The sequence below is a fragment of the Thermobia domestica genome, chromosome 10, assembly GCF_964235325.1.
Source record: "Thermobia domestica chromosome 10, izTheDome1.hap1.1, whole genome shotgun sequence".
NCBI lineage: Eukaryota > Metazoa > Arthropoda > Insecta > Zygentoma > Lepismatidae > Thermobia > Thermobia domestica.
In genome coordinates this window covers 103,850,850-103,876,850 of record NC_137463.1, presented here as the reverse complement: position 1 = coordinate 103,876,850, position 26,001 = coordinate 103,850,850, and the positions used below count along the sequence as shown (strand labels likewise).

Below are 26,001 nucleotides of genomic sequence, written 5' to 3'. Positions count from 1 at the left end.
CGAAGGGGGGTCTGTCACGAAATACTGTGGTTAATTACCTGGGGCTCAATCATTCTAAAATATTTTATTGACAACATATATTGGTTCGTTTAGAGAAGATTTCTAATGAGGGGATGATATGAAATACTGTGGTTACACACCAGGGGCTCGATCAATCTAAATATTTACTGACAACATGCCCATATTGATTGGTTAGGACAATAAAATGAGGATATGTTAGTAAGTATTTTAATAAGAAGCTATGAAGAAATCTCGAGCAAAAGAATATAAAACAGTATTGAAAAAGATATAGTCTTCCGAGGTCATTCGAACGGTGTCGAGAATTTTGCGCCTGGGAAATTTGCGCCCTACCTCAAGAACAGGGAAAATTGCGCCTGCGATGTACCTCCACCGGGAAGTTTGAGCCCTGCGAAATAAAAGAACCTATTCGAGCTTACGCATTTGCTCGGAGGGGCTGACATTACAGCATAAACAATCCCCCCCCCCACAGCCATGCCATTTGTGATTTATTTTCATTGTGGCTATATAAGGGGAGAATAAACTTCAATATAAGCCAAAATAACACAACGGATCAACGCAATCACTGCTTCTTCCAGAGATGATTTTGGGGGAATCCTGGCCTCCCCAGAGCTCTCAGAGTGCCCCCTCAGAGACCAAAATAATACGTTTATAATATAATAATAAATAGAATAGTACCAGCACTGACCCCCCTCCGGAATACTAAGTGTGCCCCCCGGAACATTTTTTCTGAAAGAACGACTGAACGCAATTGTGTGTTTGAAGTGTAATTCCAGCAAGTAAACACATTGTACATAATTTTCTTGATAATATTACTGAACTGATTTTACATTCACTTTACATTTTCTTTTCTATATTTTGTGTCCTGAAAAGCCAAACAACTCGCAAGAATTGTGAACAGAAATATCTGGGTAGAGCCAAACAGCCTTTTGTAGATTAAATTATACTCTTTGATTATATTAATAAATAATTATATATCAGTCATTTATACTTTTATTGTAAATTTTGTAGTATAATGAAAAATTGTATTTGTATGGATTGCCCTTTAGTGAACTAAAATTGTATTTTTTTGATTTGTTCGGAATATTATAACGGATGGAGTAATTCACTGAGACGATGAGAGACAAGCCTAATTCAAGTGTGAGTGGAAGTTACTTTTCACAATACAGAAATAAGTTGAATTGTAGGGCGCAAACATCCCAGTGCAAATATATAGCCGGCGCATTTCCCCCTCTTTTTGGGGTAGGACGCAAACATCCCAGAGCAAATATATTGCGGGCGCATTTTTCCCTATTTTTGTGGTAGGGCGCAAATTTCCCGGGCGCAAAATTCTCGCATTCAAGGAAAATATAATGTCCGTGAAGTTGACAAGCCACTTATGTCAGACCCCAATTTCGACTTTAAACGTCGCTAGTGCTACGTTAGTGTTCGATAGTGACGCAAATTGTTAGTACTCCACAGATAAAGTGTGCTTTTTAAATCATGGATATAGGTCTTCTAACTGCATGCCAACACGCCCACTTCTAAGAATCATCTCAAAAATAAGGTTAACCATTAGAGTAAGTAAGTGCTCATTAGTGCCATTAATATTAACGTTAATACCTCCATCGTACGGCCCTTGGAGTAATAATATGACTTTAACAACTTTATACATCAGGCTCACCTTATTAAAATTAGCCAAATGAACATGATAACACCACGCGAACATAATGCGCAATGTGGATGTCCCCTGACGTGCCCAAGTTAGTTACTTTTTTTTTTTTGCAACTATTGTTTATCTGTTATTTATTGCTAGTCTGCAGAGTAGTCCTTACATTAATATGCCATTGTCCTTGATAATCATTGCGTACAGTATTTACAAGCAGTTTGTTATCACTGTTAGAAGATATCAAAAAACAACAGATAAAATCTACCACTTAACGGTTCATATTTTTCTTTTACAGTACATCAACGATTGATAATAATAATAATAATAATAATAATAATAATAATAATAATAATAATAATAATAATAATAATAATAATAATAAGACTATTCCAGCATAAAAGTTATCAATTGCATCACACTGGCAACAAGCGACGCATATTTTAACTTCATAAAAATTCGTTTCTCACGGTTTTCTGGAGAACTACATATGATAACATCTTCATTATGTCAAGTTGTTTATCTCAGTGTGATATATGTCTTACCTCTGGACAATATCATAGTAAAACAAAAATTAAATATTAGGAGTACATCGTACTTTTGGACTACATCTCATTAACCATGGGAAGATTGAGTAGTGTATACTTTAGGATGTAAGTTTCAGCTTAACTTGCATCATACATTCTTAGGATTACAAAAAGGAAATTTGTTCGTTTGCATTTGAACAAAATTCTTAGGATTACAAAAAGAAAAAAATATTTTTTCCGAATTCCGGAATTTTTCCGAATTACGGAATTTCCCCGATTTTACTTTCCGGATTCCGGAAAGTAAAAATTCCGGAATTGGCCATCCCTAATTGAGATTGAAAGTTGTTTATTTATTGTATTCCTTAAACTTCAGCTCCCGGCACGAATAAGCAATCCAAAGAATTACTTGCAGACCCGAGTAAGCAGTAGAAGTATGAAACAATAACGTTAGAGGCTTATGCTAGTGATGGTATAAAGCAGTGATCCGCAACCGGGTTATATGCCGGTTAGGCTAAAGGAGACGGTGAGTATGAGAAATGAATGAAGAAAGTGGGAGGAAACGGGATAACCCCGAGAAAACCCACGAGCACGGTGTTTGTCCACCACAAAGTCCACACGGCGCGAGCTGGGATCGAACCAGGGACCGCAAGCACCGGAGGTGAAGCTCTACCACTGAGCCACCGCGCCCCCATTTAGTAATTTAGTAATTTATGTTGTGCCGCGAGGAGCAAAAGGTTGCGGATCACTGGTGAAAATAACTCGCAACAACTAATCAGTTTTAATGTCAAGGAACGAAAGGAAAACAAACAAGATTGAAAATTGCTTGAAACAAAAGAGATTGAAGAACTAATAATAATATATGTGGATTTTACATCTTTGGGTATACATTGTCGCTGGATAAAGGTTTGTTGAACGTTACAGCTTTCGACCCGGGTGCTCAACGGTTTGAGTACATCGGGCCAGTTGTGGAGCTGGGCATCAATTTAGGGGAAAAAATGAAAATACAGCGGCGTTTGGAAGCTTCAGATTTTACAAATGTGTTAACTTTTTTTTCACTAAAATTAGATACCAAAAAAATAAGTTTTCTAGTCGGAAATACACAGTAATAAGTAGTTGTAATATAAATTCAAAATTTTATTGCTTTTCCATTTATATGGAAATTTTGAGAATATCCTTGTGGCCCGTGCACTAGGATTTGGGCATGTCTGGCTTATCATTAAATTAAATGTCTCTGTTGTATTAAGCGTAGTTCGGGACATGTATAAGGGATCAACGAATTTAAGAAAGGCTATCAACCTCGTGCCTATATATTAAAGAAAGCTGACGGAACAGTTCTCACGGACACAGATAGCATCTTAAATAGATGGAAAGATTTCTTTGACGAATTGCTTAACACGCAGCCAAAAACTAATGTGCATGGAGAAAGGGAAATACACACCGCAGAACCATATATCCCAGAACCTAGCCGAATAGAAGTAGAAATCGCTATAAAGAAATTAAAGAAACACAATCTCCGGGTGTAGAGGAAATTCCGTCTGAGCTATTTTTAGCTGGAGGCGAAAAGTTGTGGAACAAGATACACAAACTCATTCTCCTTAACTGGAACAAGGAAGAATTGCCACGAGAATGGAAAGAATCGATCATTGTTCCAATTCACAAGAAAGGCGACAAACCCGACTGTAACAATTATCGAGGCATTTCTCTTCTATCAACATCCTATAAAATCCTCTCAAACATTCTATTAGCAAGATTGACCCCATACGCAGATTAAATTATTGGAGATTATCAGTGCAGATTTAGACGAAATCGATCAACTATCGACCAAATATTTATCATTCGCCAAATTCTCGAAAAAAAGTGGGAATACAATACCCCGGCACATCAACTCTTTATTGATTTTAGAAAGGCTGACGACTGGGTTAGGAGAGAAACATTGCACAACATTCTTACAGAATTTGGAATACCAAAGAAGCTAATTAGATTAATTAAGATATGTTTAAATGAATCCCAAAGTAAAGTACGGATAGGAAAATTTTTGTACACGAGCTTTCACGTCGAGAATGGCCTGAAACAAGGAGATGTGTTGTCGCCCTTATTATTCAACTTTGTCCTGAAATACGCTATAAGGAAAATCAAAGATAGCAACCAGGGCCTAGAGTTGAATGGGATTCAACAGGTTATGGCGTATGCTGATGATGTAAATTTAATAGGGGATGATAGGAGAACAATAGAAAGAAATGCAGAGGTCTTATTAAACCCTTGTAGGGACATGGGTTGGAAGTAAATGTAGAGAAAACTACATGGAAGAAGGAAAAATACGTGGAAGTTCGTCGGAATCGTAATACGGCAAATTATGGATGCGTTAAAATATCAAATAATACTTTTGATAAAGTGGATACTTTCAAATACCTGGGATCAATATTAACAGGCGAAAACCATATTCACGAAGAAATTAAATGTCGACTAAAAGCAGAGAATTCGTGTTATTATTCAGTACAATATATCCTGTCGTCGCGAATTCTATCGAGGAATTTGAAGCTTAAAATATATAAAACGATAATCATGCCTGTTGTTCTGTATGGTTGTGAAACATGGTCGCTGCTCGGAAGAAAGAACATAGATTGAAAGTATTTGAGAACAAAATCCTAAGACGAATATTCCAAGAGAAACGCGAATGGGGAATGGCGGAAACTTCATAACGAGGAAGTACATAATTTATACGGTTTACCCAACATTCTTACGGTCATCAAGTATAGGAGGCTCAGGTGGGCAGGTCATGTAGCCAGGATGGAAGAAAATAGGAACGTTTTCAAAATCTTAACTGGAAGACCAACCGGAAAACGACCATTAGGAAGACCTAGGCGCAGATGGGAGGACAATATTAAGATGGATCTCTCAGAGATTGGAATACAAAGTAGAAACTGGATGCAGTTAGCTAAGGATAGAAGTCAGTGGAGAGCTTTTATGAACGCGGCATTGAACCTCCGGGTTCCATAGGCCATAGAGTTAGTTAGTTATATGTATTTCCGTAATCACGAACTCGTCTTTAGAAAAGATGTCCTCGATTGGGTAAATAAAAATCTGGTAACCCTACCACTAGATATTTTTTTTCCGCATGAAATGAAAACAAGTTGTTTAATATATTCAATCTAGGAGCTTACATATCGATTGAAAGAGAAATGTAGAGTCATATCAATATAGTTAACAGCAGACGGAACGTTCAGTCGCCAAGTAACGAGATAAGACAAATAAGAAATAAACTTTACTAGCAAATTTCAGCGTGAGAAATTGTCTACGAATAAAAAGATGTTTGTCATATATTGTAGTATTTCACGATTTTTTTTTTTTATTTGCAATGATTTGACGATGAATTTCACGTAAATTGGTTTTCCTTATCATGTGAACGCCTAAAGAAATTCTTTCACACAGAAGGAAGCAATGGTCCCAAAATGTTGCCATGTTATACTTCCGAAGGCTTCGAACCAAGGAAAGTCACATGACACACACTGCTAATAGAAAGAAGATAAGATGTTAACATATTTTTATCTTTTTCTCTCTATAAATGTCCACAATACGTGAATAAAATTACAAATAAAACGGAGATTTTATTTTGTCAGAAGTGTGGGAAAGAACTAAAGTTATTGTTTATTACCACACTTCGGTGGGAAATTTAAAAATTGCCTATCGCCCCCAAACTTTGCAAGAATTTAAATTAATGAATTTTGGTACAACTTGTTTTGTTATCTTTCAATGAAAGTATAAGAGTTTGCTTTCCCATGGGACGGTTCTCTATCGGGAATTTACCTTGAAGAGTTTCTTACCAGAACATTATGTGAAATTTGCGCCAGACTGGATCACACGACGTCTTGAAAACACCCTGTTCTCACGTTTAGGGAATATATATGAATTGGAAGAAAAAGTTTAACTCAATCGTGCAGCTAATTTTGACCAATTATAAAGAGCAGGCTCTTGGTTAGAGTTGAAAGAACAGTAGTTCTAATAGTGTATACTCGCTTTGACATGTATAGTTGCGTCCGCGGCAAAGTGTCGACTAGTCGTTGATTTGTTCTCGACAAAAACACGAATTTTCAATGCTGAAGATTTAATTTGGTTACTGGCATAGTCGTAATGGGTCGATCTGAAGTGTGGAAATATTTTAAAAAAGCACATAATGGTGCCCAATGTAAATATTGTGGAAGAGTGATGAGAAGCGGAAGTAGTACAGGAGGTTTGTGGCATCATGTAAATAGCAAACACCCAACAATCCCGACAGCTCGTGGAGAGCAAGAGGAAAGTAATAATACCGATGAACCTGGACCAACTGCAATCCCAGGACCATCATCTACCAATCTACAAGAAAATCAACAAGAAGACAGTTTGAGGTAAGAATTTCATTTTCTAGTAGGCCTTAGTATACTCATGTCCAAAATGATTGTCGTGAAAGAATATAATTTGATAATGATTTTGCAGGGTACTTTTAATACTGATACTATGTGTATAATCGAGAATTGTAGATTTGTGGTAAATTTCATAGGAAAAGAATTATAAAAACGAAAATTAGAATGAGAAAACAAAATGTTATAACGATAACCCTTTTTTGGTTTCGTTTTTAGTACTGATTCTAATATTACATTATCTTATCGAGCCACAATGAATAAACTAAATTGACATAATATACAAATGTCGTTTATTCTTATATTCTTTTTATATAATAATCTTCGCGATCCTTTTAGAAAATAGTATGGATTGAGTATAGCCCGCTCCCCCCAGTGATTTTTAACGAATCATAGTGATTCTAACGATTCATATTAGTTCATAATGAATCGGAATCGCATGTTATAAAGATTTAAGATGTAAATCTTGTGGTAAGGTAGATTTAGTATAATTAGTAGTAGTAGTAGTAGTAGTAGTAGTAGTAGTAGTAGTAGTAGTAGTAGTAGCAGTAGTAGTAGTGGTAGTTAGTACCAATAATAGTAGTAGTAGTGGTAGTTAGTACCAATAATAGTAGTAGTAGTAGTAGGAACGGGTTAGAAGCCCCGCAGGGGTTGGTTGGGTTCTGTTCTCGATATAAGTAGTAGTAGTAGTAATAGTAATAGTAGTAATAGTAATAGTAGTAATAGTAATAGTAGTAGCAGTAGTAGTGACTCTTCCAGTTCCGGTGACAAAGAACTGGGGGAGCGGGCTATACACAAGCCAGTAGTATTTATCATGTCTTACCTTGCTTATGTTTTTTTTTTTATAGTAACCTATAAATACAACGTCATGGTGATTTATTTTTTTTAAAAATAAACAACAAAACATACATTGATTTACAATAAGATAGCTTTCTCTCCTTTTTTTCTTCTTTCTAACCTAGCTGGCCAGTGCATATTTACAGAAAGATCACACATTTTGCTCAAAAATAATACAATTAAGAATAGAATACAATATATCGTTGTAATGTTGCTGAATGGACACGAAAGTTTTATTTTCGCTTTATTGTTCTTATTTACTGCTCTTTTGACATAAAATTCTCCACATACCAGTCTTTGCCGATTATACACACACTAACATTATAAGAAATATCGGGCAAATTCGTTATCAAATTATATTCCTACAACATATTTATAGACATGCGACAATAATTTTGGACATGAGTGTACATAATTACGAACAAAATTAACATCCTATTGAATACAAGACACTCCTTACTTTTGTTAGAATAAATTTTAAGAAATAAAGATGTAAGTGAATATTTGCTTTGTCTCGTTGTAATTCTGAGAATATACAAAGTACGTACTGAGTAAAAAAATAAACAAATAAATATAACCCTTCCTGACCAAAGCAAAGCAAAACACATATATTAATAATAAGTTGTATTAAAGTTATGGTAATTAGTGTTTTATATGTGAATTTTCTTGAGGGGGTAAAAGACCAACTGAGTCCTTAACGAATACTTTTTTCGTGAATCATATATAAATCCTTCAAATTCTGATTTGTAAATTATTATTATTATTATTATTATTATTATTATTATTATTATTATTATTATTATTATTATTATTATTATTATTATTATTTTGACATTCAAACGATATTTTTAGAATTTTTAGTAGGATTATTTACACCGGTTTTAATGAGATTTCATCTCTTTTTTGATCTCACCATTTTTGGATCCTACATGATGTCGAATCTACGGATCGTTATAGCTAAACCTAGAATTTCTAGGATGGTGAGTGGAATATTATTCCCAGACTGGGAAAACAGTAATTAAGTTAGTGCTAGGGAAGAGAAACCAGGAAAGGAGAAATTTACCTGGGTTTCCCATATAACTAAATCATTGCCTTTAATGTGTGAGACAACATATCCAAAATATAATACAAGTTATTAGTGAACATGTTTTGCTCTGCTTCAGTCAGAAAGTTTTATTTTATGCAGTTCATATGTGCTGTAGTTACTTACGTGGTTTATTTAGTACTGTAATTTAACTGTTATTCTTCTATATAATAGTATCTTTATTAACCTGCTTTCTATTCTTCTTTATGAAAATACTGTATTACAATATACTATCAAATTTTAGAATAGAAATTAGCAAATATAGGGGTTCTTATTTTTGAATATGAGGTATACGACCGTATGTGCTCGCGTTTAGTCGAGAAACTTAGTCGAGTAGGGTCAGAATCACCCGCTCTAAGTATCATGGGTTCCAATCACACTTCGGGCATGTTTGTTTTCAACTGTCCTCATTTTACTTGTGTGTGTTGTGTTGTAAAAGTTCCGATATAATCCATGAAAAGCATTCAATTGGTTAAAATTGGAACTTTAATGTGATAAGGGTGGTTTCCTTTGAAAAACAAGAATGGTAGTCGTGCATACCTATGGTATGTTCAATCTCTGGTGCCAAGTTCGATTCCTGGCGAGGCCTAACTTTCGATATTGACTCATCATTGTGAAAGAAAATGGTTAGCTAGTTAAATAAAAAGCTAGAGGATTCTCGTCAAGAAAGCCGGTGTTAAGGACGTTCGTTGTTTTCGAGCTGTCCACGCATGGTCCTGGCTAAGGAAAGTTCGCCGTAGGCTCAAACTTTCACAGGTTGTCGAACCAGAAGTTAAGTTTAGATTTTCTATTTATTTATTTATTTATTTATTTTTTTTTTTTTTACTACCTTGGCTTGTAAAGTAATGTTCGTAATAGAAATCACTCATAAATAATGCGTTTATTGAGATTTCTTTCTCACAGTTAAAAGAAATAATTGACCTCTAAATATAAAGTACTCTATGAATACGATATGTATTATGTTATATAAAAGTAATAAACCGAAGACTTGAAAGTGCATATTACACACTAGTAGATTTGTTCATTTTCAAATACAAGGTAATTATTCTAAATGAAAAAAACTATGATCCAGTCAGTCCTATATGATGATATTTTTCACTGTTTGAGAACTTGAAAGAAAAACATCACAATTTCAAAGTATTACCGTGGTTATGAGTTACTGAAGTACGAGAAATTCTGATATGACTCTATAATAGTAAAATTATCCATTTTTGTTGTGCCCGACTCCCAGTTATGTGTACTGGTTTCCCCTTTGACGTGTGGTTTTAGTGTAATTCCAAAACCTCAGTTGTATCTGAAAAATTAATAAGAATACGTTTTATCTCTTGGAATGAAGAGAGCTTCGTACCGTCATTGTTGCATAAAGTTATAGTGCATAGCAACAAATTCTATCTAGTTGCAGCACATTAAATTCTAAATTGTCGTGTAGTTTGTAAAAATAGGAATAATAATGAATTATAACATTAAGTATTCTTAGATTTTGAATAACTTCGGCACAGTGGCTCAGTGGTAGAGTGCTTACCTCTGGTGCTTGGGGTCAATGCTCGGGGTTGTCTCACCCGTTTCCTCCCTCTTTCTCATTCTATCAATTCTTCGATCATCATTCACTTGCTTTAATCATCGTCTCCCATAGCCTAAAGAGTATAATCGTGGGACGTTACACTCAAAGATTTCATTTATTTTTTTCATTTTTTTACACATGTCATTCTTTTTCACTACATAATTATACTTACCGTATGCTACTTTCCTGACTGTGTACCCTTTCTACATGTTATGCACGTATTTTGTATTATACAACAGAAAATCGTAAATGCTGTTTGGTAAAATATATAGATGGTTGGTTGGGAACATCTATATCGGTGGTGAAAAACTAGTTAACTATATAGCTGAAGGAGTTCAATGGTTCATCGCCACAGAAACAAAGAATTACATTAGATTCCATACAATACGAACTATTAAAACTTAGTGCCCAAGCGTCTGTTTCCACAGCCTTACTCACTAGAAGACTGGCCACGCCACGACTTTATTTATGTGATCAACATAATATCTCTTTTTTTTATTAGTATGAAATTCAGTAATAAATAGATTCTGTAAAGTTCCGTTTTGCGTTATTCCTATATTCACTTGTATTTTCGTCTTTTTAGTACTCAATATTTTCCCAGAAGTTTTTCCTGAAACTCTTTAGTATTTGTTCTATGTTCGTCAATAACAAACTTTTCATATAATACTATAAGTAGATAGGGCTTTCATAAATTTTAAATTATAATCAATGAAATGAAATGAAATCTTTGAGTTTTACGTCCCACGGTTACGCCAGTTAGGCTAAAGGAGACGGTGATGATGAAAAATGAATGAAATGGTGGAATGAAGAAAGTGAGAGAAAACGGGAGAACCCTGAGGAAACCCACACACATGGTGTTTGTCCACCATAAATTTCACTTGGCGTATATAAAACTAAGTTCTAGAGCGACTGTATATTCATATGCGACGTATAGAAATATAACATGCCACACATCAGCAGGTCACAAATACAAAATTTCAAATTAATAGTTTTGGTATTCACATCCAGATCATGGAGTGCTTTACCTTCAGTATTAAGAGAAATTAAATAATTTAATATATTCAAAAAAGAACTGAAAGCGTATTAAGTACATATACGTACAGGAGTTAAGCTCAAGCACATTTGATACCTTATGCATTGCGTAGTTTAAACTACCGCATCACAGAATTAGATATCTCATTGTCTGTATTTTATGTGTGCGTTCTTTTGTTTTATACGTTGAACCTATAAGATTATTTTCAATTCAGTTCAATTCAATAAAATGAGTACCATCTGCAGCAGATAGAATAGGCAATTCCTTAAAGAAAAAAGTGGTAGGAAGCAGTGTTGGGTAAGTTACTTGTAAAAATGTAACGCGTTACAAGTTACTTTACTTTCTCTTAAAATGTAACCCGTTAGTAACGCGTTACTTGCCCCAAAAAAGTAACTGTCACTTTACCTCGAAAGTAACGCGTTACTTTTAGGTCCGAAATTTTAAAAATGTGAAAAAAATTATGACTTCAATTTTCCGTGCTAATATTACTACCGCTATTATTATTATTATTATTATTATTATTATTATTATTATTATTATTATTATTATTATTATTATTATTATTATTATTATTATTATTATTGCACGTCCTGAATCGCTTTATGTAAATGCAAGGACAAATTTTTACTTGATATATGAACATTTTCATATAATATTTGATAAAATGCCATACTGCGTTACTCGTAGGGATGGACACGAGCAAGTTTACTTTGAAACTCGATTCGACAAGAAACAAACATCTTTGAGCTCGACCCGAGAACTCGTCTCGAAAAATTTCCCCCAACTCGACTCGAATTAGGGTCGAGTTTCGAGTCGAGTCAAGCCAAATCCGGTGTGTAGTTTCGAGTACTCTCTTCAAGTATATTACATTGACAATATAAGTATTATCAGTGACACTACTACTACTACTACTACTACAACTTATTATTATTATTATTATTATTATTATTATTATTATTATTATTATTATTATTATTATTATTATTATTATTATTATTATTATTATTATTATTATTATTATTATAACAACACTACATATAAAAATAAAAGATAGGCGTTTTGTATTTGAATACTAAAAAACTAGTTGATTGCCAACATCGGTAGTGTGAAGTCTAAGAGTCAAGGACATTGATCACGAGCTTCTAAATTCGGGTTGAGGGTCTAGGTTGAGTATTCGGGCTCGAGCCAAACACTGTTAAAAGTTATAGGGCACTGGCCAAATATCTTCAAAACTGCTTGTCCCGGGTTTAGAATTGTCAACGACTGGAGCAGCTCGGCTCACAGCTCATTCACTATCGACCCGAACCGAGAAGTGAGCCGAGCCAACAGCTCACCCAACCGACTCAGCTAGAGCCCTCGGCTCAGTTGAGCCGAACAGAGAAGATGGCTCATCCCTACCAAGCTAGCTCGAGCCGATGGTTCACCCCAAGTTAGCCGGCTCGAGCCATCTTCTCAGTTGAGCCGAGCCGAGCTGAGCTTGTTATAAAAAAATCTCTTGTGGTCTCGCTATCGAGACGAGACGAGATGCGAGCAGTGTCCCCTCTCGTTAGCAACACTAAAAGTATTCCATATTACTGTTTAGCTTTCATTTCTCATGGCTTTCGTTTTCCAGTGTAATCAGGCCATGATTTCAAGATGAGTTAAAACGAACGAGCCATTTATCAAACTCGACTGGACTCGAAACTCGACGCGAAAAGTTGAATTGGCTCGGAACTCGACACGAGGATATTACCTTTGACTTGACTCGAAACTCGACTTGAATTCGGGTCGAGTCGAGTTTTAGCTTGACTCGTGCTCATCCCTCCGCGTTAGAAAAAATGGTTGCTTATTATTATTCTGCTAAACTAATTATATAATAATAACAATGTTGTTATGTAAAATTAAAAATACAGAATATAGAGAAACATTACACTGCAACTAATAAAATGAGAACACATGAACTGGGAGTGAATCAAAATTTGCGAGTAACTCTAAAATCGATACATGCTTTTTAAAGCTAGTTTCAAACTCTATAATCAACGGGACTCAGGATAAGCAAACTGAACTGAAAGAACTCCAATTTACATACCATCAGCAAACTATTTTCTAGTAATAACGTAGGCCTGCTCATTAGAACACAGTTTATTCATATTAACCCCTTACTGTAAATCGTTAATTATGGCACCCTAGTTGCTGATAAATACTGTCCGCCGGGGCACTTCAGACACTTTACTTTTAAATTCTGTCCACCATCATCCTCAGCTTTTAAGTAAAAAGTACTCTTTCAAATGTTCGAACGGTAAAATATTTTCGTTCTCCATCTTTATAAAAACAACACCAATCAAAATAAAATAAACTACCGGTATCATTGCACTCCTTGTTCACTCACTGGGTGTATTGATTTGGAGCTGTCAAAATCTACGACAAAATCTTCCAGGTGCTTGCCATCAATTCACGTGATTTCCCTAAAGCTGTCCTCATCTTCAAAACACAGCAAGTGGCACTATGAACTTATCTCTTTCTTTGTGTGTCTGTGACTGTAGATCACTGACATACGTAGTTCATGCTCGATAGTTTTATTCTGATAAATTCACTTACAGGAAAGAAATATTTGTTTCCGAAAAAACATACGGTACATATTTTGTAGATACTCATCCGAAATGTAACGCGAAAAAAGTAACGCAAACTAGGTACGTTACTAAAAAATTTGTAACGCGTTAGCGTTACAGTTACTTTGGAAAAAATGTAACGCGTTACTAGGAAACGTTACTTAAAAAGTAACGCGTTACTTGCGTTACGTTACTTCCCAAGACTGGTAAGAAGTTCTATCTCATAAATTGCATATTTGCTTTCTGTTGGTGTTTGTGTATGAGATGCAGAAGATTTCTCACAGTGTCGTCAACACATTTCTTGAAAAGAGTACCGTGAGATTGGTTGATCACATTCTTTACAACCTAATTGAAAACGTTGGTATGGAAATGGATAGTACTGTGTAGCTAAAATAATGCCTTCAAGTGTATTATTATTATTATTATTATTATTATTATTATTATTATTATTTTGCTTAAATGCTTCTCCTAGCTGATAGTGGAGTACCCTTTTTAGCAAGTGAATACCTTATCTCCGTTATTATCTTGTATAGAATATCCTATTAAGAAAATTAGAAGTAACAACAAAAGACTATCATTAAATGCTCACAATAGTTACTTAAATATACGGACGATATAGACTTAGTAGGGGATACAAAATAAATACTACAGTGTTAGCAAATAGGAATGAAATTAACAAAAAAGTAAATAGTAAATTAATAGCAGGTAGAGGCGTAGCGTGATCGAAGGTTTTTTTTGGAGGGATGGGATAACCATATACGTATATACGAATGAAAAATTTTTAGGTATTAGAAATAATCTTGAAATCACTATACACACAACATTGCGATAATATTTAGATTAAGAGATATGTGCTTCTGCCAAGACATAAAATTTGCATTTATTTAGGGAACATACTTTTTTGCATTAATAGCTTCTACCTATTTACTCAGTCCTGGGTAGTCCTACTTATTATAATTTAATACGTTTGAAATACGTTCAGCATATTACTGTAAGACCATTCATTTTAATTACGAAAAGTAACTGTGATGTTATTTGATTTTTTTAAAAAAATCATTCTTTTGAGATAGTATATAGCAATCTTTTATTTGTTGTGGTTTCCTCCTTCCAGGCTGTTTCGGCTCTCTAAGGGCATTCAATCTCAATTAAACAACAATCAAATATTTAAATTTACCATCAAATATATGGGTTGTCATATTTTCAAATGAAAACTACTAGACTTATCAGGGTAGATAAATATTTATTCAGATAATAAAGTAAATCGTAGTAATTCGACGAAATTCTTTAAGGCCAAAAAAAAAAAAAAAAAAAAAAAAAGATTCGGAACTCTTTCACTTCAGAGCCCTGTCCCTTAAGTTAGATGATCATCACTCAGACTACAGACTCCTATAACTTTACTTAGTTAGACTCCACCGATCCGTCATTCCCTCACAGTTTCATCTAAGGCCTACCTCTATCAGGAAAGCCTGACTACAACTTTCCGTCTTTAAACGTAAGAGATCTGTTTGTCAATGGACATCACTTAGCTCAACGACAGATTCTCTTTCTCTAAAGAGAAAACCATCACTTAGGTTTCTCTGGCGGTAAAAAAAAAAAATCTAAAGAAAAAACTTTAAAATGTTTTCTGCTTCCGAGGTTAAAAAAATTATAACCTACTTCTCCTAACTAGAAGATAATGGGAATCACTTATCCCAATAAGCTATCATTTAAGCTTATAACCTGGCTAGCTAAATGTCATCAAAACTTGGTCATCACTCAGACTGAAGGAAGTCACTTATTCCTTGCTCTGACCATCACTTAGGCCAGTCCCTACTTATTTCATTAAAATATCAGAAAATTCTAATGCCATCACTCAGGCTCCAAAGAAATAATTTATTCTCTGTCATCGGCCATCATTCAGACTGTTCCCTACAAGATAGGAAAGTTAAAAAAAAAAAAAAAAAAAAAAAACCGAGGCAGGACCTTAATAACGCAGGTCGGCTCTAACAGCCATAGTCATCCAGCAGTATATCCCTATGCGGCAAGAGACTTCCTTTTATATGGTCGATGACTCTTCCCCTTTTTAGTTTACTTAATTTTATTTTCGCTTAAAAATCTGCAAAAAAAATCTTTTGAAAAACGAGCAACCGTCACAAGCCTCTGGAAAATTCCATCGATCACTATAAGAAAACCTATATAGAAAAAACTTGAATATTGAGTTCGTTAAATAAAGCTGAAAAGAAATCCAAGCTAGAGTACACAGCTTAAGCAGATATACACATATAAATAAGCAATAACAAAGATGAAATTATAAATATATATAACACATAATACGTGTATATGTAATTAAATATATGTCTGGCCAGACTTACCTTTATCAATAACAACATTATATACACTTGTACACTAATTCTTTATTCACAAAAAATTAAACACAGTAAGGGCAAATCCTCGTCCTTACATATTTTAGGTGTTTTATAAATATTTATTTATTTTAATTCTGAAATGCTGATCAAGATTTTTAAAGCAAAGGTCAAATGTGAAATATACTTACTACAAAAGTCTTGCTACAAAAGTTTTATTGGGTTTCCAGTATTTAAAAAATGTTATTTCAATAAAGGAAAGAATTACAGATAACATTTTAGATGCTTTAGAGTTAAAGAAAGAAATATTAATCATTTTATTACGCTGCGTCTATGATTCTGTGCCTTGAATTTTGTCCGTTTTGGCAGAATTTTCCTTGGGCTTTGTCCTCTTGGATTCTCTTCTGCATTCCTAAATCTGTTTAGTGTTTCTAACAGATTATGTATGAAAAATAACTCTATCTTTAAATTTCATCATATATTTTGGCTGTTATTCTACTTGTTCTTCTCGGAAAAATGATTAGGATACAATTCTGTTATTAGCTGTGTTATTTGCACTTACTTTATTAATGATGAATGTGATTTAAAAAAAATACCTGCAGGGAAATTGAAAACTGATTGTTATTAGAAAGCCTTTTGATATTATAACTGAAACGAACACAAAACAAACTTACTTCAGTCTAACATCAAGTCATTCTACAACAAAAATTCATTCGGATTTAAAGAAATTTATTTTCTGCGTGATAAGTACTATACACATCCTATACATACATACACTAACTACATACTATAGCTTACATCCTCAAGATATGTTTGGTCATATGTTAAACAAACAATGCAAGAGGATACATAAGACGGCCCTTAAGAAAGAGTCTTAGTCTTCTACATCATAACTCCTTTTCCGGCATCACCTTGTCAGCTGATTTGTATTCTGTATATAGCAGCAATACAAAATATCAATATCACATGTTGAAATACTTCTATGTTTTTGTAAAGTTGCAATCAAATCAAAAGGTCTAATAATCGAGGAAGAAAGGGATTTATAAGATTTTGTTTCAGTTCGGCACTTTTGAAGGTGAATGGTTGCTGGGTTCACTCTTTTTCTTTTTCCAGATAGATGTGGAACTATTATGACAATGTTGAGGGAAGAACAACTAATATTGTCATGGGGTGACACTCTAAATTAAACAGAAAACTGACAAAAGAAATCCAAATATTTTTACATTTGTGCAACTTTTACAAGAACAAAGAGAAAATAAAGCTACTATGTTAATGTTGGAAGTAGGAAACAAGGAATTAAAGCTTAAATATAGGCGAGTTGAACAGAAAATCACAACACTGAGAAGAAGTCTGGAATTATGTGTAAGATTTGGTGGCTTACGTATATGCAGTTGCATACTGTTCACATTTAGAACAGTGATGATTCTAAATTGTATTGGCTATATTGGTGATATGTGATATTTAGTATTCCTAGTATATGCATTGACAATATAAGTAGCTGGCGTATGACATATTGCATGTAATATAGAATCAGGTATAGAAGACAAATCACCTCATCAGGTTATGCCGAAAAAGGAGTTGTCATGTAGAAGGCCAAGGCTTCTTTTCTTAAAGGGCCGTCTTATGCATCCTCTTGCATTGTTTGTTTAACATGTGGTGAAACATGTTTTGAAAATGTGTACTGTGACACCTTTTAAGTACTGCAGGCCTTAGCATGCTGGAGATAAACTACTGGAAATCCGAATAAATTTTGTTTTAAAATGACTTGATATTAAACCGAGGTAAGTCTGGTTCGTGTTCCTTTCAGTTGCAATGTCAAACGGCTTTCTTGCAACTGAGTTAATCAACTCAAAAAAGATGTGATGTAGAAGACAAACGCTCTTTTTTAAGGATCGTCTTATGCATTCTCTTGCATGGTTTGTTTAGTATATGGCCAAACATGTCTTGAGGGTGTGAATTGTGACACCTTTTTACGTACTGCGAGACTTTTAAAGTGCTGAAGATGAACTGCTGGAAAACTGAATAAAATTTTGTTGTGGAATGGCTTGATATTAGACCGAAGTTTGTTTTACGTTCGTTTCAGTTACAATGTCAAACGACTTTCTTGCAACTGACAAAGGAAGTTCGGGAAAAAGCACTTGCCTGCAGAGAAATTAATCATACCACATGAAAGACCAATTCATGCTGATTACAACAAGGTAATCAAATGCATGTACGGTTGAGAACTTTTCAAGAGATTCAATGTTAAACGCAGAATTGCACCTCCTAGCAACATACCGTAATTATACAGTTTTGATGGTTTAAACTTACTACTGCTTGATCACTGTGGTCCATTCACAGACAAATTGTCCATTGTAAGTAGAATGACGGATGGCAAAGACGTAATGATTGAGAATGTACCAAAGAACTGCACATGATTTGTACAACCATTTGATGTGTTTGGATTCCGATCAATTAAAGATTATGGCAGGAGATTTGTACATAGTATGAAACTTCTTCATCCAGACGTTATGATGTACCAACGAAACAATCAAACGAAGTTCGTATCCATGGTAATGAATTAGTTCCGATCACCGCGATACATTGGATTGTTTCAGTTTGCGTTCCACAAGGCATGTTACCGAACAATCACTTGTCGTATCACCTATCGAATTTGTTTTTTGCTTTGATTGTGCGAACTGCTCCCTTGACGGATGCAACGCAATTGCACATATAAAGTGTTCATGATGCAAGGCAGTATTTTGCCCGTGTCATTTCTTTACAGAACAGAAGAGCAGCAGTGATCAATTTTCAACTCTAACCTATGATTATTATGAACATATAATGACTAATTTTAAGTAACAAACACGTTAGTTATTGCAAAACAGTTTCTTCTGTTACCTCCGATAGATTTCAATTCGTATGTTAATATTCGTTGCTAATAATGTTGTACTTAACGCGTTTAAATGCGCATAGACTCATTTTTTATATGAATTTCCAAGTCCAGTCTCTCGAACAGTTCTCAACCGTACAGGAATTTTATTAACTTGTAGTAGTCAGAATGGATTGGTCCTTCAAGTAGTATGCTTAGTTTCTCTGCAGCCGAGTGCTTTCTCCAGAACTTTCCTTGTGAGTCAATCAATTTTCCATTACCCTGCTGGTATATATATATGTTAAAAAATCACATGTATCTTTAGATGTGAATATTAAAAGTAGATGTGAATAACACTGCTAATAACAGAACTATATCCTAGTCATTTTTCCGAGAGGAACAAGTAGAATAACATCTAAAATTTACGATGAAACTTGAAGAAATAGTTATACTTCATACAGAATCTGTTGGAATTACTGAAGAAAAATCCTTCCCTGCACAAAATTCTCCGTCTCAAAAGATTAGGCAGAACGGGAATTGCTATTCCGTATAAAGATAAGATTTTTAAAAATATTTTCAATAATGTGCTGGAGGGCGTTTAGGCAGAACGGGAGATATCATTTTTCCCTTACCTCAGAATGAAAAGCAAAGTCCTGTATGTAGGTTTTGTGACAAATTAAAGCACTAGTACCAAGTTTTATTTTGCTTAAAATGCCTATTTCAACGTTAGTTTCTATTTTAGCTTATTTTGCGACTTACATTGTGGATTGTGGATAGACCGGGAGTTGAACCCTGGGACTTTGTCTTTCCATGTCAGTTCTCAGTTTGTAAAGCACTTACACGGAAAGCCAAGACTAGGATACTCGGTTGTCGTAATTTTTCAAGACTTCATTTCTTTTTTCTTTGTGTCACAGATATTGCTACTTCAAATATTTGATAGTTCGGCAAATGAATGGTGTATCCATATCGGTAAGATAGGTTTATAAGGCAACGCTGGATAGCATGCAGAAAAATCGGGAGAAAGCCGTGAACAGTAACAGGGAAAGCCATAAATTCAGGTTCAATTTGCGGTCAGTTCAAATTTTTTCCTAGCTTTTACACTATTAAGTTTTTAAATAAAGAAATATTATTAAAAAACCCTAAAATAAAAATTCTAGTGCAAAAATAATTAAACGTTTAACGCTTTTTAATCCTTTAACTATTCAAATTGCAAGAGGAAGACTTAGATCTAATACAAAATAATATAATGCACAAATCAAAATTGTGGTTAGGGGTTGTTTTGACCGCGGCATCTGTTCAAGTGCAATACATTTACTATGAGGATAATGGAATTAGATCTCAGAGTGTCTAAGGAAGCTGTTTTACAGTATTGAAAACAGTTCTATATATATTTCTTATACTGCTTTGTTAAGGCTTTTAGTTCTCTAATTAGATGACTTACTTAGATGAAATCGAAATTTTCATGTTTCCAACGCTGTATCTTTTTTATTTTCATTATCAAAGTTTTGTAGTGTTTCTCATATTTGTTTTATTTATTTATTCAACAATCACCAGATACAGCTCAGAGGTCATTTTATACTGGATATCTAATAACAATGGAAATGATTTGGGAAGGTATCGGCCAGGGCCTGTTTAGTAGGTACCATCCCGGCATTTACCTGGTAGGACTGAGGAAAACCCTGGAAAACTCAAGTCAGGATGATCGAGAGCTGGAACCGAACCCACGACCTCGCGAATGCGAAGCCAATGTCTACCACTTGAACTAGTATTTGTTTAAAGAATACGTGTATAAATCAATTGTATCAGTTTTATAATATGTTGCTTTTTTTTAAAAAAAAATGTTCTTAACATTAGTATATAATTTAATTCGTTTTAGTGATAACAGTAATACATTACTGTTATTATTATTACTTTTAGGAAGTTTCTGGCGTCCCCAAGTCCTGCTTCAGGCCCTCGGGAAGAATCTGATGTATGTGAGACAAGCATTGAAACAACAGCACCATCTGGATCTGAGAACAAACATAAACGTCGTCAGCTTCCTAAATCCGAGAAGCAAACCAAAATTCAAAGTTACTTGAATCGACCCTGTTCAACCCAGAGAAGCCAACAATTGGATTCCTTAATTACTAAAATGATCGTTATGGACTTGCTACCTTTATCTCACGTAGAGGGTCAAGGTTTCAAAGAGCTTATGCTTTACGTAGAACCAAAATATAAAATACCGTCCAGGCAAACAATCATTCGTCGACTTGAAGAACTTTATGATTTTGTTCGTGAACAAGTTTTTCAAAAACTTTCAGAATCAGATTTCGTATCTTTAACTACAGATTCGTGGACATCAAGAACAACAGAATCTTACATAACAGTGACGTCCCACATACTGACAAAGGACTTGCAATTAAAAACATATGTGTTAGAATCTATTGTGATAGAAGAAAGACATACATCCCAAAATCTTACTAATCACATTGAGAGTCTTTTAGATAAGTGGGCTATATCCGATAAGGTTATTGGCATTGTGCACGACAATGCCCCTAACATAGTAAACGCTTGTGAACAACTTCCATATAAAAGTGTTAATTGTTTTGCTCATACTCTACAACTTGCAGTAAACAAAGGTCTTTCGTTACCCTCTGTGACATTATTATTAAATGAAGCAACTGATATTGTGAAGCATTTCAAGCACAGCACTGTTGCATCCCGTGAGCTAAGAAAACGACAAACAACATTAAATTTACCTTTACATAAACTTATTCAGCACGTAAAATCAAGGTGGAACAGTGCATATGATATGCTAGAAAGGTTGCTTGAACAGAAACGGGCTGTTGTTGATATTCTAGCAGACAGGTCTGTTACGAAAGTTCAGGACTCGAAAAAATTAGCATTAACTGAGGAAAGTTGGATAGGTATCGAAGAGCTGGTAACGTGCCTCAAGCCTCTGAAAATAGCTACAGAAGTGTTGTCAGGACAAGAATATGTGTCCATATCGAGCGTCTTTCCCATTGTGTATGGACTGCTAAGTGTTCACTTAGTTCCAGATGGCGCAGATAGTGATGCAATCAAGTGTATAAAACAAACAATCGCCCAAGATCTTCGTCAACGTGTAGGTTTCGATAGAATGACTTTGGAGAACTCTACATTCATTATAGCATCATTATTAGATCCTCGTTATAAAACATTGCCATTTATAACAGACGAGAAGAGTCGTGAGGACATACACAATATGGTGAGGAACATGTTGCAGGAGACAGAGCGTATAGAAGAATGTGCAGGAGATGAATTCGTTGAAACAGGACTTCATTTCTTATTAGGATCTGCATACAAAGAAAGAACAGCAGCAGCAGTTGATGAACTGACATGGTATTTAGCTGATCCTGCTCTGCGAATTTCAGAAAATCCACTCAAATGGTGGTCTGCAAATTGCCATAGGTTGCCACGCCTTTATCACATTGCTAGAAAATACTTGCTTATTCCAGCAACTTCGGTACCTTCAGAAAGAGTATTTTCAACAGCAGGACAGGTAATTAGTGCTTCAAGAAATAGGCTGACACCAGATCACTCAAACATAATTTTTTTGAATAAGAACATGGAAAAGTAGCATATAAAAATGTAGCATCTCTCTATATCTCTCTGAAGATCCAAGGTTCAGTATACTTTTATGATGCGAAGTAGCGTTTGATACGTCAATATATATATATATATATATATATATATATATATATATATATATATATATATATATATATATATATAAAGGATGGTTCAAAACAACACCGAATATGTTTGGGAGGAATTCCTGACACCAAGATAAGACAAAAAGTATAGACCAACCTGGGTGCAGAAATGCTTTCTTCCGGAGTTATAGGCTGCCGAAAACATGAAAAAATGAACTTTAAAGATCCATAGCTTCAATACTATGGGACCTATCGTAGTCGAGGCAAGACTTCACTGAGGAACTAATATATGTGCTATTCAAAAATACATATTTCAGAATCTTGTGGTACTCACGCAACATTTTTTATAAAGGGAGTTTGACTACGGGCATATAATTTGAAGTGCTCACCAACTACCTCCCAAAAATTGCTGCGTGAGTACCGCAGGATTCTGAAACATGAATATTTGAATAGCGCATATACTAGTTCCTAAGTGAAGTCTTGACCAGACTACGGTAGGTTCCATAGTGTTGGGGCTATGGACGTTTAAAGTTCTTTATTTTGTTTTCGTCAACCTATAACTCCGAAAGAAAGCATTTGTCCACCCAGGTTGGTCTTTACTTTTTGTCTTATCTTGGTGTCAAGAATTACCTCCCAAACGTTGTCGGTGTTGTTTTGAAACACCCTATATATATATATTCTTATTCGTTGTTGCCGTCATTTTTGTACTTTAAATATTAGAATTATGTTTGATTTTTATGGTAAAAGTTACTGATTTGTTTGTACACATTACAATTGTTTAAATCTAGGAGATAGTTAAGGTTAAAGTGTCTATATCCCCAGGTATAAATGTAGTATAACTCTTTTCGTCTATGTTGTATATTTGCAAGGGTGTGATTAGGAATAGCAATCTCCTTTATTACATAATGTGAAGTAGCCTATTATAATAAAATTTATACAGTAAAGCATTCGTCGTCACTACATTTAATCAGAGTTGAAATTTCAAATTTTGTGGAAAGAAGGTTGACAAGGTTAAAACATTTAAAAATCAAACACTTGTTTTTTAAAAGATACATTTATGGAGTTGATTAAGTTAAAATTCTACTATTATGTTTATTATAAGTAAGTAATAAAAGTTGTGTATTTCTATAACATTCACTAAAAATATGTAATTTTTCTTACAAATTTTAATAATAACAATTTCATTTACAAAATATTTTTAATGTACTTTTATAAGATTTTTTTTTTAAAACCAAGGCTTATTTAAGCAAAGCAAATTTAGTAACAGTATGATCAGTGGCGGATCTAGCCCGGGGCCGGGAGGAGGCTTGCCCCCAAGTTTTCTGAGTGACAAAAAAGAATTAAGCTATTATTTATATGGTTTGAAAGTTTATAATAAAATCATGGTATACGTATTATAGTCTGAGAACTGGTAGCCCCCTCCAGTTTATACCTTCTGGATCCGCCACTGAGTATGATTCTGTTAGAATCGATTATACATTACTTATATACATTCAATTTATAACTACAGTATTATCTTATAATTAATGTTTACTTTTGGTATAATTAACACAATAAGTATTCGTCACAAAGTTTGTATTATGGAATTTTACAGGCACTAATAAATATATTTTATTTGGAAGAACAGTTTACTTCTTATTAATTACATAATGTTAGTAAGAAATGTTTGGATCTTGTGGTTAATAGACTGGTTAGCGCACGTACTTACAGTGCCTCTGGTCCCGGGTTTAATTCCCTGTGGAAGCTCAAAGAAACATATTATTATTATTATTATTATTATTATTATTATTAGTAGTAGTAGTAGTAGTAGTAGTAGTAGTAGTAGTAGTAGTAGTAGTAGTAGTAGTAGTAGTAGTAGTAGTAGTAGTAGTAGTAGTAGTAGTAGTAGTAGTAGTAGTAGTAGTAGTAGTAGTAGTAGTAGTAGTAGTAGTAGTAGTAGTAGTAGTAGTAGTAGTAGTAGTAGTAGTAGTAGTAGTAGTAGTAGTAGTAGTAGTAGTAGTAGTAGTAGTAGTAGTAGTAGTAGTAGTAGTAGTAGTAGTAGTAGTAGTTGTTGTTGTTGTTGTTGTTGTTGTTGTTGTTGTTGTTGTTGTTGTTGTTGTTGTTGTTGTTGTTGTTGTTGTTGTTGTTGGTGGTGGTGGTGGTGGTGGTGGTGGTGGTGGTGGTGGTGGTGGTGGTGGTGGTGGTGGTGGTGGTGGTGGTGGTGGTAGTGATGTTGGTGTTGGTGTTGTTGTTGTGATGGTGGTAGTAGAAGTAAAAGAAGAAGAAGAAGAAAATAGTAATAGTATTTTCACTCATCATTTGTAAATGATTTCGTACCCTGTAAAGAACTGCCACTGAATGGAATAAACTAATTGTCAGTGCAAAAGAACTGAAGATGGAAATGAATTCGGTCTGGAACAACATAGATACTCGTAGATAATCAAAATACATTATGTGGAACCGAGACTGTATTAGTGGAAACTATACAATAATGTGAGAATACATTTTAATATCTAAGCATAGTAATAGAAACAAGTTAGCGAAAAAATAAAAAATAGTGGAAAATATATATATATGTCAATATCGAAGAAATTAATGATATATTATGAAATAATCCTGCCCATAGTATTCTTTTAACGTAATAATTGGTCGCTTACGCACCGAGAAGCGCGAAAACTAAAAATACCAAAGAACTAAGTTTGGGATAAAATATTTAGCGCGAAACGAGACAAATCGAAGAACAACTCTAGAAAAATACACAATGCTTAACTATATTGTGGTGGCTCGTTGGTAGAGCACTTACATCCGGTTCAGAGGTTTTGGTTCGATTCCAGGCCAAGTGAGTTCGTGGTGGACGATATCATCTGCATGGGTTTTCTCAGGGTACTCCCGTTTCCTCTCACTTTCTAATTCCACCAATTTTTTCATAACCATTCAATTGCAATTTCAACCTTCGAGACATTAAACTAAAGGTTTAATTTTCGCTTAACTATATTTTGTCGTAGGTCACCGAATATCATATGGATAATAAAATCGAGGTAAGATGAACAGGATACGTTGCATCCATAGAAGATTGAATGGCGTGTTTAGAGTTCTATTCGAAAATTAATTGGAAAGGAGACCTTGAGAAACACTAAGAATACGGGTGCATTATAGGCCTATAAGCAATGAACTTCGTGAATTCTGTAATGTTTATCCAGATTTCATTAGCTTATCACAGAATATTATGTAATGGAGACGTTTTGTTTCAATGGTAAGGAACCTTCGAGCTTCTTAAGCCATACAGAAATTTCGCAGTCAAACTGCTTCTGCGAACTATTTTTGCACACGGGCAATTTTAATTGTGATTTATATGACACGTAACAGGAAATTAATATCATCCAGACTGTTTTTTTATAACAACAATAACTGAGACTAACGTTTTACTCCAGAAATTGTTTTGTTAGTAAAATAAATTATGTGCATATG

General features: G+C 34.4%; 2 protein-coding genes across 4 annotated transcripts in view; both read left to right on the top strand.

The window, feature by feature from the left end:
• Positions 1-26,001, top strand: part of LOC145662615 (RNA polymerase II-associated protein 1) — a 208,192-nt gene that overhangs the window by 147,949 nt on the left and 34,242 nt on the right. The gene's annotated exons all lie outside the window — the stretch shown is intronic.
• LOC145662616 (E3 SUMO-protein ligase ZBED1-like) lies at positions 6,350-24,100 on the top strand. Its single transcript, XM_081728349.1, has 2 exons — positions 6,350-6,572; positions 20,798-24,100. The coding sequence occupies exons 1-2, from the start codon at positions 6,394-6,396 to the stop codon at positions 22,476-22,478; spliced, it is 1,860 nt and encodes a 619-aa protein (XP_081584475.1). The 5' UTR covers positions 6,350-6,393; the 3' UTR covers positions 22,479-24,100.